At 44.6% G+C, this 15,712-nt stretch overlaps 1 protein-coding gene across 1 annotated transcript in view; it reads right to left on the reverse strand.

Annotated features, from left to right (window-relative positions):
- Dmgdh (dimethylglycine dehydrogenase) overlaps positions 1-15,712 on the reverse strand; it is a 71,098-nt gene that overhangs the window by 25,264 nt on the left and 30,122 nt on the right. The window contains exons 8-14 of the mRNA XM_052159686.1: positions 14,713-14,882; positions 13,952-14,105; positions 11,858-12,023; positions 11,148-11,278; positions 9,846-10,063; positions 7,327-7,484; positions 4,426-4,485 (exon numbers count right to left, since the gene is read on the reverse strand). Coding sequence (XP_052015646.1) covers positions 4,426-4,485; positions 7,327-7,484; positions 9,846-10,063; positions 11,148-11,278; positions 11,858-12,023; positions 13,952-14,105; positions 14,713-14,882 — 1,057 coding nt within the window. The remainder of the gene's footprint in view (positions 1-4,425; positions 4,486-7,326; positions 7,485-9,845; positions 10,064-11,147; positions 11,279-11,857; positions 12,024-13,951; positions 14,106-14,712; positions 14,883-15,712) is intronic.

Consider the following 15,712-nt stretch of genomic DNA (forward strand, 5'->3'; position numbering starts at 1 on the left):
AGATGACAAAGATTTGGTAATTGTGAAGGAAAATTCCGTGAATGTCTATAGCATCCTGAAGCAGCTGCTGTCCCACAGCTCATGTTAGAATAATACATTGTTCCATTTCCAGTGATAACCAATGCCTGCTGACTTTCTCCCCACATAAACTTCTTTTGGAATAAATCAAAATATCATCAATAACAAGAGTAATACTTATTTTGTTAGTAGAAGTTTAGTTGTATTTCTAAAATCACATTTTTATTTCTGTTGACCTGTGTTGCTGGTTTGAAATTCTTCCTTTTGGGGTGCTATTCCTTACTTCCACAAGATGGCACTGCTGTGGGCCGTTGCAGGCCCCTCCCCAAGCAGAACAGTGTTTTTAGAATACAGGTTAAGAACTCAATCTGCAGCTTTCCTTCCTGAAAAGCCCAAACTTCTTGAGTTCTAAGAGGCATCAGAAGTGTATCTTTAACCTAGTACTCAGCAAGATGCAGAAATGGTATTTAATACATGTTTGAGAAGTGGATTTATGTGTGTGTGCTTGTGTGCAGTGTAAGCATTTGTGTGCATGTGTGTATGTGTATATATGCATGAGTATGCATGTGTATGAGTGTGTCTATGCATGTGCACGTGTGTATGTATGTACAGGTGTGTGCAAGTGTGTGAGTGTGAATATGTGTCTGAATGTGTATATGTATGTGTGTGTGCATGTGAGTATACATGTGTGTGTATTGTGATATGAATATTTACCTGAGTGTGTGTGCATGTACAAGTGTGTGATCATGTGTGTGCATATTTAATAATTGTGTGTGTGCATGTGTTTTTGAATGTGTATGCGTGTGTGAATGTATTTGCACGTGAATGTGTCCATTGAATGTGCATGCATGTGTGCCTGTATATGTACATATGTATAAGTGTGTCTGTGGACATGACAGTGACCACTATGATTGACCACCACAGTGACCACAAAAGTAGTGACCACTTCAGCTGACCACATCAATGATTCCCCCCACTGAACACTGAGTGATGATCACAATGACATCTATGACTGTGTGTCTCTGTATGTTTGTGTAAGAGTGTAAAAGCATGTGTGTGAGTGGTATGTGTATGTGTGTGTGTGAGAGCATATGTTTGTAGATGTGATGTATGCATTTGAGTGTGATATGTGTGTCTGTGTTTGTATTACAGTACGAGTGTGTACATGTTTGATGGTGTGTGTGTGTGTGTGTGTGTGTATGTGTGTGTTGTGTCTTTCACATAAGGCAGTGCCATAGAAAGAGATGAGCTGGTAATGGAAGATTCCTGTTCTTCATTTCTTCCTCTCTACCTCCTCAGGAGTTTTGACAAGAACATGGTTCATTCTAACAGAGCATGGAGACTGCTCTCCTCCCTCCCTTTCCTCCTTAAAATGGGTGTGCAGACATGCTGGCTATATATGCACACATACACACATAAACACACACACATATACACATCTGCATTTGTATACATATACATATACACATACACATACACATACACATACACATATACATATATTACACATACATTACACATACATTACACATACATATACATATAATCTATCTATATACACCATATACACCACCATATACACCATCATATACACCATATACATATACATTACATATACATTACATATACATATACATATAATCTATCTATCTCAAAGACATGCCTGAGGAAGATCTCAATTTATAAGACAGTTTATGGAGTTCCATAATATATGTTGCAAGGAAAAAGAAATCCAGGGTAGAGTTTCAGGTCCGCTAAGCCCATAGGAAAGAGGACTGTGTTAGAAAGCGGCGGGTGACCAGGTGTCACACTGGACTTCAGACCTGGCCTAAGGGGATGCTCTTCCTCGGATGGTCTTAGCTCCCTGTGGCTTGCTCCCACCCTCAAAGGCAGAGGAAATGCTGGGTCCCATCCCACCCACCCCTCCCCACTCCAACAGCCACCTCCCCATGTGGCTCACTGTGGCTGCTGCCACGCATTGAGCATTTAAGGATTTAGGGAAGCATTCTAATTATTAACTTTGGAGGTAAAGAAAGGAAGAAATGGCTTCAATAAAATTCTAAAGTTGTTTTCATTATCTAAAGTTGTTTCATCTTTTTTCATTATCCAAACCAAATATTCCCCTGTATTCCTTCTGCTTCTGCCTGGCATCTATTTTCCAAAGCAATGTGAATTTTGGATATCACTATCCTTTTAAATCTTATGGAACACCTTCCAATGGGTTTTGAAAGGAACAGCTTTCTGTATGTTAAATGTCTGAGTAACGGTTTTGGCTCATAGGCACAGGACTTGACTTATCAAGTTATAAAGCTTAGGTTACAGCATTTGATTTCCAGGAGGCTGTCTCTCATCATAGACTGACAAAGTTGTGACACCACCAGCAGGGTGTCACAACAGCCAATCAGATCTAGTCTCTTGCCCGAGAAATGAGCATGTATCTTCTCTCCCATGGGGTTGATAGCAACCAACCCCCTGAATTCATCCCATGGTGGAAAAGACCCAGCTCTGGTAGGTAGGGCCAAGTCCTTGGGCTCTGTTTATCCAACACAATCATCAAGAACTGACTCTTTGACACCTGAAGAAGAACCAAGAATTTAGCATCCAAAAACATGTCATCAGTCAAAATTGGCATCTTTTAAACAATTTGCTTTGGAGCTCAGTTTGGGTTATTTGATTATATCATTCAAAAGAGTTAATAAATTCATATGTGCACCTGCTGATCGTCATAAAGGAGATCTTAAAGCATTTATTTCCATATGAAGACATCATTCACTGAGACCTTCTTCCCACAATAATATCCAGAACACAGAAGCAGAAGAACCAATCTCTCCTCTCCCCATTAGGGGCCAGTAGCAGAGAGCTAGGTGCTTTGAGGAGTAGTGCATTTTAATCTTTATTTTAAACAGTCAAATTCAGACTTCTGTCACCACAAGGAGCAATCTGCTACCAGGGGCTGCTCAAATTCCAAGCACCTGCTTTCTCTAGTCTAAAGACAGATGGTACATCATAAAAATAAAAGACAGGGAAAATGCACAGAAAAAAAACGGATCCCTTCAAGAATTCTTTATGGGGTCCCTGCCCTTGAAATCAAACACAACAAGTACACACATTTCCTGTCAATACTTCGGCTGAGAATTTGGGAACTGATGCCAGGCATTAAAAAAGTTTCCATAGCCCGTTTACATAATCCCACCGGAGAGGAAACCAGCCTAGAGCTTATAAACATGGCAGTATATTTGGAGAATCCTAACTAATAGCCTGACAGAAGCTGTTCCTCCTAACCTCGACACTGTCAACTACTTAGGCAAGTCCTTTTAAATTCTTTCATAAAACTCTGAAGCTCTGAAGCACTGTTCAACAGCATAACCTCATCTCCATGTGTGGGGCTGGCTCCGAGGAGTAGGGCCATAATAAACTGGCCTCCTATGATATACATTTCCACAATAATTATGCAGCACCGTGTTTCTCAACTCTTAGGAACCCCTGCAGGGCTTATTAAAACACAGCTTTGGTGGCCTGGCTCCCAGAAATCCTGCTTTCAGTAAGTCTAGGATTGGACCTGAGAATTGGCATTTCTAACAAGTTTCCAGATGAGACTGAGCCTGGCAGTCTGAGGACCACTGATGTAGAGTGTCCCTTTGGCATATGGATGTCAACAATAAATCTTTGGACTTGTGTTGGCTCCTCAGTAAATACCCACTTTGTACTGGGCATATTGGAAGCACATCTTTTGTTTATATGTACATGCAAACCTGATTCATAAGCACCTGCTTAACTCAATGTGTCAAGGCTTCTCTGTCTTTTAGGCATCTGGAAAAATCAATGTCCAGACTGCTGAGCTAGCTGATGTGTAACCTCCCCAGCCATTGATACACACGGGACATATATACAGCACAATTTCTATAAAGATATCTGTTGAAATCTAGCTGTTAATCATCTTGTGATTTTTTCTAACTTTCCCCTTGGATTTTAGTCTTCTTTTAATTATTTTTAAAAAGTTTTTTGTGCATTGGGGTTTTGCCTTCATGCATGTCTGTGTGAGGATGTTGGATCCCCTGGAACCGGAGTTACAGACAGTTGTAAGGTACCATGTGGGTGCTGGGAATTGAACCCAGGTCCTCTGGAAATGCAGTCAGCACTTTTAACCACTGAGCCATCTCTCCAGGCCCTTGTGTTTTAGTTTTAACCCTCAAAGAAGATGAATTCTGTTGCCTTAAATCTCTGGGCACACTCCCACAGATGAAACTGGTCAAATTATAGTGTATAATTCATACAGAGTGTTGCGCGATGTTTAGTATTTATATTCAACCCGTTTCTTCGGTACTCACACTTGGCTAAGTTTTAAAGCGCGACTGCCGTAAAACACTGCCATCATCTTCTCATGTACACTGGGGAGCGTAAACATACCTTATTCAGCTTGACGAAATATCCCAGTCCAGCTTCCAAGGGGTTTGTGTCACAGTTCATCTGGAAGGAAAACAGGTTTCGAATCCCAGATGAGCATTGCTAGTGTGGTTCACATAAGAACTTTGCTGTCCTTAAAAGGCTTAGGACTTCAGAGAGCTCTGCCTGACTCTTCCTCCGGGTGGGGGGTTAAAGGAGTGAGTGTACCACCATTCTCAGCAAGTCTTAGTACAGGGCGAGGGGAGCTGAAAAGAACACTAAAACAGAAACAAACCCATCACCCTGACTCAGCAAACACTGACAAACACTGGCTCCCACCTTGAACTGACGTACAACAATGACTGAAACCGAGACATCACTCTCTTATATTATTCTTTCCAGAATCAAGGGCATTTGATGGTTTTTGAGTAAAGATTCTTTAAAAGACTAATTATGGACTAGTCTCCAAAGCAGTATTTACAATTCAAATGAAGCCTTTTGGCAAATGCTGTCATTTTTAAATATAGCAAACACGGAGACTGACATTGGGGCTGGTTTCCACTGCTCTTATTTTAAAGGGGTAATTAATTTATTTGTTTTTACTATGTGCACATGTAGGTCTCCATGTCTGTGTGTGGGTGTGTGCAGGTGTCCATTCCCAGAACTGGGGTAACAGGAGGCTGTGAGCTGCCCAGTGAGGATGCTGGGAACTGACCTCCAGTTCTCTGCGAGAGGAGCACACACCATTACTGCTCTTAGCCACTGAGCCATCTCTCTGGCCTCAGGTCTTTTACCTTAATAAATATTTGAAGGCTAGTACATGATGTTCCACAAACAAGAATCTTGTGTATATTATGTAATAATTTTAATTATATAATTGCAGTTTATTTTTAAAGTAACAAGTAACTTTGCTTATCTTTCAATTGGCCATGAATAGGAATAAAGGGAGAAAAGCAGATGAGAGAACATTGGCTTTTGCAGAGTTCAGAAAAGAAAAGGGGAAGCTAGGATTAAAGCTCAGAACTAGCTAAATCACGATAGGATGCACCAATTCCGGGGAAATCCAATATTTATGTCTAAACCTCAACGAAATCATAGGGTTTTGTCACTGTTTTGTTTTTAAGGGTTTTTTTTTTTTCCCTCCTCAAAATCTTATCAGAAGAATCTAATTTCTACAATGAGAACTGAGGAAAAAGGAAAGAAATAAACTCAGTGGGAACTGTTAAATGTATAGAAATGGGAACAGAATACCACGCTGTACTCGGTTAACAGTGTTAATGTGAGGAAGACCTTTCTGAAAGTCGGGCTGTTCGGTTGTTTCTTCTCCTTACAGCACTGAGAGCTGCCTGCTCTAACCTCCCAAAGAGTCGACATAAACAAGATAAACGCAAGACTGCTTTGCACCACTTAAAATTGTTCTCATGTTTCCTAAATTAGTTTAAGTTACTCTGAAATTATTTTCCAGTCTGCCAAAATTCGAGATTTTTTTTTTCAGGGAAACAGCGACTTCGGCGGCGTTTCTGCACTAGAGGGCGCTCTGGCACTGTTGGGAAAGAGGTGGAGCGCAGTCAGAGGAAGCAGGAAGGAAACAGAGATGGTTAACTCTCTAGGGGTGGCTTCTCTGTCCTTTTTCCTGAGCATGGGACAAAACTGTCCTGTTTTCTGAGGGCAGCCAGTCTCTTCTGAGTCCTGGCTGAAGGCAGAGTTCACGGCCGCAGGCAGGACCAGGCTTCCTGCAAGCTTCTATGATAAGGCCCAAGAGTACCTGAGCTTTCCAATTAAATTAGACATTAGTTTATGGTGTGTTTGTTCCACTGATTACTAACCATCTTTATGTCTGTACTGATTCTTTAGGATCAATACTCCATTTTACAAGAGAGCAGAGCATCCAAGAGATTGGTAAAGATTAAATTTAAACCCCAGAGCCCCCACTCTAAGGCTCATGTTTGCAATGGCCTCTAAAACATCAGTTCTCTGAAGAAGTTAGGGTTATATTTCTCCCACAAGGCAAAGAGGACCCTAATCACAGGAATATGGATATTGTGACTCAATGAATCCAGTGATTGTATGCAAAACAAGAGCCGTGGTAAAGGTAAGTCATGGAACAAGGGCTTCTGGGAATGCCCATAGGAGCTTTATCTTGATGACCACAGTCGATGAGGGAAGACCCATCATAACTGTGGACACCATATTTCCTGCGCAGGGGATCCTGGGTAAAGTGCAGGAAGCCAGCCTAGCAGCTGTCCGCAGGCATGCGATCATTCCGGATTCCGGATGTGAAGTGACCAGCTCAGGCTATTGCCACTGAGACTTCCCTGCTCCGAAGGACTGTAACCTGGACCTGTGAACTGAAAGAAACCCTGCCTCCCTGAAGTCGCTCTTGCCAGGGTATTTTATCACAGGAACAAAGAAGGAAACTAAGAGGAAGCAAAGCAGAATCAGTGCCTATGAAAATGTTGTCTAAATGGTTAAGCGTTGTTCAAGGAGAAACCCTTGGTTCCCACTATTACTGGTGGGGAAGACTAGACCGACACACGCGGGACCACTGTCCCTGTCCCTCAAAAGAAAAGGACATTAGTTCACCCAAGGGTGGTTATGAGAAGAAAATGAGACTTAACAGAGGAGAAAGCAAGGATTTGAAAGGTGATACTTAAATCTTCTGCCGTGTGCCTGCCAGAAAATGTCTGGGGGGTTCTCCACCAAGCAGGGGATATTAAGGCAGACTAAATGCTACCCCCAAACCCAGTCAGTGTTCATCTAGGAAGTAGAGAGGTTGGGGGGTGTCTTTCCCTACTCAATGTCGTCGAATGGCATTTGATTTCTCTGTTAGCCAGAGTTGACAGTAATGCTATGAAATCGAGTCCTCCACCAAACATCAGACACAATAAGGTAAGCATCCGTTAGTGGGGATGCTAGCGTGCCCACCTCTGAGCCCCAGGCTCGGAAAGCCTTCTCCAGTCTCAAGGCATTCAGGGCGTAGGTTCCAAAATTGCCGATGCCCTCCTCCTGGCCCGCACTCATGACGCGCTCATACAGAGCTGCAGAGTCTTCTCGTCTGTGGTACAGCTCCCAGCCCAGCTCACCTGAAATGCACGGGCGGAGCCCACACAGGCATGAGAGCAGTGTGTGCAGGGCTGCAGTGTTTGCTGCTAGGCCTGATGATCCGGGTCTGATCCCTGAGACCCAGACAAAGAAAGAAAAGAACTGACTCCCACATGTTGCCCTGGCCAGCCTCGCCTAACGTCCTAGTCTGTGATTCTCTGAGCCAGGAAGAAGCCATGTCTTGGAAAACAAGGCAACATACGTGGTTGATCGCTGCCTCCCCCACATGTAAACATGTGGCCCCCCACAAACATGCACAAACATGCGTGTGCATCCACAAAAATAAAGGAGAATAGAGTTCAAGGTTTAGACACTCCAGCTTGCAACCCAGGAACCCAAAGTCTTAAACATATAAAAAATAATGTGGAAGTATTCCCATGTCTTCCTTGGGGATAGCCAGTTGTAGTCCTTAAACTTCTTCTGTTTCTTGTCCTCCCCTCACCCCAAATCCTTTCATTCACGTTAGAGCTATTTTCTAAAAACCAAAGGGGGAAAAAGAAAAAAGAAAAGAAAGAAAGAAAATAACAACCAAAGAGACTCTCTCTCTCTCCGTGTGTGTGTGTGTGTGTGTGTGTGTGTGTGTGTGTGTGTGTGTGTGTGTGAAGAACTTCCTACACCAAAGATATACTCTGTAAGGCTGGATGGAGGTCTCCAGTGAACATACACTAAAGGAGGATGTACCAGGGGCCATTGTCCAGTGCAGCAGTTCCCAACCTGTGGGTCCTGTCCCCTTCTGGGGGGCTTAACAAACCCTTTCAATGGGGTCACTGGAAAGCACAAATATTTACACTACACAACACTAGCAAAATTAGAGTTATAAAATAGCCATGAAATAATTTTATGGTTGGGTCACCACAACACAAAGAACTATATTAACAGGCTGCGGCATCAGGAAAGCTGAGATCCACTGTTCTACAGAAAGCTTGCTGTGGTCACCTGTGGAAGCCACACTATCTGAGTGTTCCTGTATAGTGTGCTGACTGTGGTCTTCCATTCATTCTAAGGATGGTCTTTTGTTCCTGTCTCATCTACACTTCCAAAGAGAAGCAACTACAACCTGGTGGAAGCTCTGTAAAGAGTGGGCGTGGCCAACAGACTTCCTGTCTTAGAGTTGGGCAGAAAAATTCTTCCTTCAAACTCAGAGAAAGTTAAGCAGGGGGTGGGGGAGACTGAGCATGCATGAGTGTGCATGTGGATGAGTGTGAGTGTGAGTGAGAATATAAATGTATGTGTGTAGGTGAGTGTGAACATGCAAGGGTGTGAGAGTGTGTGGCTGTGTGTGAGTGTATGTGTGTGAGTGTGTATGTAAGCATGTACTGTGACTATGAGTGTGTGTGTGTGTGTGTGTGTGTGTGTGAGCATGCATTGTGAGGGTGTGACTGTGTATGACTGTGTGAGTATACATGTGTGAGTGAGTGTGTGCATGTGCAAACCTGTGTTGTGACTGTGTGTGTTTGCATCTGTGTGTGTGTGTGTGTGTGAGAGAGAGAGAGAGAGAGAGAGAGAGAGAGAGAGAGATTGACAGAGAGAGAGAGAGAGAGAGAGAGAGAGAGAGAGAGAGAATGCACTGTTAGGGTGTGACTGTGTATGGTTATGTGTGAGTGTGTGTGGGTGTGAGTATGTGTGAGCATGTACAGTGAGGGTGTGACAGTGTGTGAGGTTGTGTGTGTGAGTGTGGTTATGTATGAGTATGTGTGAGATGTACTATGAGGGTGTAACAGTGTTAGTGTTAACTGTTAACATACACTGTGTGTGTGAGTGTGTGAGTATACATTGTGAGGGTGTGACTGTGTATGTGGCTACATGTGAGTATACAAGTGTGTATATGAGTATGTGTGAGATGCACAGTGAGGGTGTGACAGTGTGTGACAGTATGCAGTATATGAATGTGTGTGTGTATGTGTGTGATGCACTGTAAAAGTGTGACACTGTGTGATTGTGTGTGTGTGAGTATATGTGTAGTTGTGTGTGACTGTGTGTGATATGCACAGTGAGGGCATGGCAGTGTGTGTGGTTGTGTGTGTGTGTAAGTGTGTGAGAGATGCACTGTGAGGGTGTGACTGTGTGACAGTCTGCAGTGTATGTGAGTGTGTGTGTATGTATATGTGTGTGACTGTGTGTGATAAGCACTGTGAGGGTGTGAGAGTATGTGATAGTCTACAGTGGGTATGAGTGTATGAGTGGTTATGTGTGAGTGTGTGTGGTTGTGTATGAGTGTGTGTGTGAGTGTATGTGAGATGCACTGTGAGGGCATGACAGTGTGTAATTGTCTGCAGTGGGTGTGAGCGTGTGCCCCATTTCTGGTAGCCTTCCCTTACTTTAGCTTGTTTCCCCATTCTTACCAGTGTAGGAGATCCTGATAGCAGTGACAGGAATGTCAGAGATCTTTAAAGACTTGGTTTGAAGAAACTTGAAGACGTCGTCGCTGAGATCTTCTGAGGTCAGCTTCTGAAGGACGCTCCTTGCATATGGCCCTGCAACTCCCAGGACCCCAAGCTCATCGGTTATGTTTTGAATTTCCACATCATATCCACCTCTGACGGCTGCTTCTTCAATCCATCTGCATCAGGGTCATAAGCCCTGGGTAAACGTTACTTGAATAATGCATGTTTCTAACATATTATGTCTCTGAAGTCTTCCTTCAAGTTTGGAATTATCAGAAAGTCCCTAGAGGGTCAGGGCACGCAGCCATCTCACTCTGAAGGTTGAAGAAACTGAGTTCCCTAGAGGCAAACTGCCCACTTTAGACTTGGGAGGGCATTCTTCCAGGTAACTAGAGTCTCCCAGTGTAATGAGCTTTGCCACGGTTATAAATAGTGATGGTTCTGTTGCATTTAAACTAATGGTCCCATCTTCAAAAATTAATTTAAACCTGAATTTGCTTCAATACCTGTACACAAGATGCATACTTGTGCTGCCAGCTATTAATAATGTGCCTGCCACCAGACACATAATTGCTCTGACAATCACAAGGAAAAGAGGAAAAACTCCAGTCTCAATTTCTAAGTCTTGATGAGTTTTTGGAAGGCAACTCTCAGGCCAGGCTATAATTTATTGAGCTGTCCCTGGAGCTCTGCGAGTCTATCATGGTGTTCCTCTAGACGAGAAGAGACTCAGTGGCTAAGGTGACCTCCACACCCCTGTACTTGATCATCAGATTTCCATAATTCTACCACTCAGGTGAAAATCCGAGTCAGAGCCTGATTAAATAATACTGTCCCCCACACTTTCAGGATATTAGACTAAAAAGACAGGAAGCTTTACAGTGGACTGAGGGTCCAGGCAAAGGCAGGTCAGCAATTTAGCTACGAGCCAGTGCACCCAGGGTATCCCAGAGGGAGACGCTTACTAAGGGAGATGGCTGACTGAAGGAAACCGGATGTGGCACCTTAATCAGTCATGCTGACTTGAGCAGGTCACTTTAACCCACACCTGTTTCCTCATCTGCAAATGAGGATAACTTGTACTCTGTAAAATCTTTCTATTTAGCACATGTTTGTTGTAAATGGGGTGTACATGTTTGCACACATGCTGTAAGTGTGTGCAGGCAAAGGTTGACACTAGAATACTAGCACGAGAAAAACTGTGCAAGGTTGAGTCCCTGTGTCACCTGTACAAAATTATTTCACCAGATGTCCGTTTACCTAAGATCGTGAAGTTCCGACCCAGATCCAGTTATCAGCAGGAACTCCCCAGGAGACTGGTGGGACACAGTCAGCTCAGCATACACTCGACCTCTGGGTGTCAACATGTGACTTATGTTTGTAAAACCCACCTGCACAAAAGAACTTAGAATCATTTGGGGATAGAGTAAGTGTCTTCACACACATGTCAATTGTGTGTACCATGGAGAGCCTCACCTCTTACTGTTTATGTCAAGTAGATGAACTAAACCAAAGATTTATTTAAGTTTTCCATTTAAGCAATCATGTGAAATTGTTTGTCCTAAAAATGGTACTTCAGAGTTAGGAAGATGGCACGGAAGCAAGTGTACTTTTGGTCAACGCCACCCTAAATTCAATCCCTGGAACCCACAGGTCAAAAAGAAAGACTTTTGCAAGTTGTCCTCTGACCTTTACATGCATGACACACATAGATAAAATAAGTGTAATAACTAAAAAAAAAACAACAACACACTTATTTAACTATAGCCAACTTTTAAGATCTCGTTGCCATAGTAAATGAAGTCATTAGTTTCCTAGATGACAATCTACTCAACAGAAATTTCAGTTGAGAATTAGCTTGCACACTCCTGGTCCCTTGAAGTGTTCTAGCATCCTCTTGGAATAAGTGGAGTCAAAGAAGGTTAGATCTGGGTTTTTAAAAGCCAGAATCCTGGACCTTGTCTGTTTACCTTGGGAATGACATTAGCAAAGAGATGGTCCAGAAGTCGGGTGGAATCTCGGCCTTTGATGCTGAACTTGCCAAACGGAGACAGGTCGATCACACCAACTCTTTGCATAACCTGTTTGTACTCAGAGCCCACCGGCTCAAACCAGTTTGTGCGGCGGAAACTTGGCCTGAAACACAATATTTACTGCCATGTTATCTAAAAATTATAAAATATAAAATAAGAATATTTTCATCAGTTTCCCCCATCTAGGAAAGCCTTCTGGAAGTAGGGGAGGGGCACCCTCAAATCTGTTCTGTAAATCATATACAGGTTTTGGAATCTGACCTTTTATAGCTTACTCATCCGTCTGTTTGACCCATTTTTATAGTGAATGAAGTGTTAATCAGTGAGAAAAACAAGACAGAACTCATGGGTACTCTGGTCTGGCAGCATAGAAGGCACAGCCCAGGGGTTTGGAAGCCTGGGTGCATTCTAGAATCACCTGGGAGTGTTTTTAAATACCAGTTGTAAAGCCTCCTTGAATCAGAATGGAGTGTGTGTGTGTGTGTGTGTGTGTGTGTACTTGTGTGTGAATGTTGTGCATATCTGTGTGCATGTGTGTACATATATCTCTGTGTCTGTGTGTATGCACCTATGTTTGTGTCTCTGTGTGTATGAGTATATATGTCTCTCTGTGTGTATCTGTGTATGACTATATCACATGTGTGCACATGCACACACATAGCTAGCCAGCACTGTGAATACAAATCATTTCTACTTGTTAAAAGGGGATGGGGCACCATGGCAGGTTCCAGGGGTGCCCAGCCCTGAGAAAAACAATGGTCTAGCCTGGAACCTTCTCTCTGCAGAGAAAAGGCACAGAGTGGCTTCTAGGTCCTTTGCAGTCACTAGTGACAGAGCAAGGTCTGGAACAAAGGTCACCTGACTCATCTCCACTTTAGCAAACGGACATCTAACATGGTGTTTTTTAGCTTCTGAACAGGGTGCTAAGTCTGCAGAGTTTTCCTGTAGCTTAACTATTAATTTTTTTTTAGAGAAACTTAAGCCAGATCTAAATGTCACAAGATGAAAAAGCTAGCATTGATCTGAATCATGAGAGCATTCCAACCATTCTAGACCAGCCGCCTCTAGAGCCAAACTCATCTACAGCATCCCCACCTCTTTATTCTACACCACTTAACTAACTTTAAAGTAGACATCAAAGCCTGTCATTTCATGTGCTTGTATGTTCGTATGTGAATGCATGTACACCTATGTGCTTGTACATGTTGAGGCCACAGCCAACCTCCATGCCCTATCTCAGGAACTGTTCACCTTGTTTTATTTCCAAGACAGGGTTTCTTGCTGGCCTAAAGGTCACCAACAGGCTAGCTGGCTGGCCAGCAAGGCCCAGGGACCCACGTGTCTCCGCCTCCACAGCATCTGCCCGTGCACCCAGCTTTAATACACGGGTACTGGGAATTAGACTCAAGTCCTCGTGTTTGCATGACAAGTGCTTTACCAACTAAACTATTGTTCTAGTCCCGAACCCTGTTTAAAATAGCAAAGTGACAGGTTGACAGGAACTGTAAATTAGCTTCTAGATTTGCTGTTCATGTTTTCTTAGTTTATGGGTTCTCATTGGGAAAAATAATCACCATTTAACCCCAAGTCCAGTCATGGCATGCAGCAATTCACAGGGACTCAGAGGCCTGTTTCAGTGGCATAGCTGGTTTATTTTGACCCCAAGTAGGGGCTCTGTGTGCTTCATGACCCAGAGCTGGGGGTCCTTTCCACACAACATCTGAATGCCACGAAATTTGTCCAGAAACCCCAAGCCATGACAAACCTTCAGCAGCCAATTAAAGCCATGGTTGTACTTGAGAAAGGTTCCTCTGAGATTCTGATAACTGCCAAGTAGACCGGGCATCTCTGAGACTGGCCAGTGTCCCCTGGGCTAGTCTAAGGAACACTTCCATCATAAGGAGGTAATTGATACCGAGTAGACTCGGTGTTCATCCGAGTTATGACGGAGAGGAGTCCGTGCCCTGTTGTCCCTCTCCGGTCTACCCCTGCAGTGGCAGCCCTAGTCAGAACCACAGGCAGGGTTCTTACCTATACTGGGTGTCCTGGCCGGGCTTGTAGAACCAGTGCGGCTGTTCCCAGCCTGCATGGAAGCCCATGGAACATTTGGACTCCAGGGTTTTGTAGAGCCCGCTGACTCTCTGGGTTGGCCTCCCAGCAAACCGCTCTTCCTTAGGATAACCAACTGGGAAGGGAACACCAGTGCTTTAATAGTTTATAACTGAAATGATGCAATACACTGGAGGGGTTTTAAGACTGGAAATGGTGAGGCTGACAACCCAAAAGCATATATATGTTTTTCCCTCAAAGATGTCAGTTACACCGATCATCCAAAGGGCAAAGTGAAAATACACTGTTTAAAATCAGCGATGGATCCAAAATACATTAACCACATACGATGACACATGCCCTGCCGTTTCTTAAGGCACAGTGCTGTTTACAGCCTCCCAGGCCCCCCCCAGTCCCCGCCAGCCCCAGCCAGCACCGCCCCTCTAGCACCCCCCCCTCCAGGCGCCCCGCCCCTGCCAGCACCCCTGCCTCCTCCAGGCCCCCCCCCCCGCCCCCTCCAGCACCCCCGCCTCCTCCAGGCCCCCCCCGCCCCCGCCAGCACCCCTCCTCCAGGCCCCCCCGCCCCCTCCAGCACCCCCAGCCCTTCCACCCCCCCAGTCCCCGCCAGCACCCCTTCCCCCTCCTCCCTCCCCCCCCCCCCAGCCAGCCCCAGGGAACAGCACAGAGGCTCTAAAGAGGAAGGCACTGCAGATCTTCCTAGAGGACAGCAAGTTAGTAGTCACCAATGTTGTTGAAGCCGTAGGATTCTCGGGCTTTGACCTCGGTGTACTGCGTCGTCGTCCACTTGCCATAGCGATTGGGGTCCAGTTCTATCAGGTCAAAAGGAGGTTCTCCATGCAGGATCCAGTCACTGAGGTACTTCCCCACCCCGCCAGCGTGGATTATGCCATATCTTTTGGATACAGAGATGTTTTGGATGTTACAAATGTGGTGCATTCAAGTGGTGAAACCTGTCCAAATACCTTCCAGGACATCAGATTTAAAGTCACTTACGCTCTTCGGGACACACAAGTAATACAATCGTTATGTCTTATTAATCTTTTTTTTCAGCTGGGCGGTGGTGGCACATGCCTTTAATCCCAGCACTTTGGAGGTAGAGGCGGGTGGATTTCTGAGTTCGAGGCCAGCCTGGTCTACGGAGTAAGCTCCAGGACAGCCAGGGTTATACAGAGAAACCCTGTCTTGAAAAAAAAATAATTTTATTTCCTCAAAAACAAATCAGTGCGTGTTGTGGCATGCAACTGAAAGGCACCTCACTAGGTTGCTGGCTTGCTTTTACAGTTTGTCTGGGGATACCATACCTACAGATGGCCTACGGCTGCCAGCCAGTAAAGATGCAGACTTCGGAGATGTGGTGGGTGCTCTCTCTTTCCTGTCAGCCTGCTCCAGCTGACAGGAAACTCAGTGGGGGGCGCCCACCTGCATCTCTTCTCAACTCAGTGTAGTGCTGGTTCTCTTAGGTGATGCCTCCACGCAAAGAGCCTTCAGCTCAGAAGCGTTCACACAGAGGCAGGCACACAGTGGGTACTTGTGGGAAGGGTAGAAGGGAACATGACCTCTGGCTTCTGTAACTAATCGGTCACTTGGAAGGGACGGTCTGTTTGTCTCCTATTTTTACAAGATGATGATGCTTCCGAGTCTTACATAAGCCAGGCTGGTCTCGGACTGACTGCATAGCCGAGGGTGGGCTTGAACTTCTGATCTTCCCAGGCCTCCGCCTCC

This window comes from Apodemus sylvaticus, chromosome 16, assembly GCF_947179515.1.
Source record: "Apodemus sylvaticus chromosome 16, mApoSyl1.1, whole genome shotgun sequence".
Lineage (NCBI taxonomy): Eukaryota > Metazoa > Chordata > Mammalia > Rodentia > Muridae > Apodemus > Apodemus sylvaticus.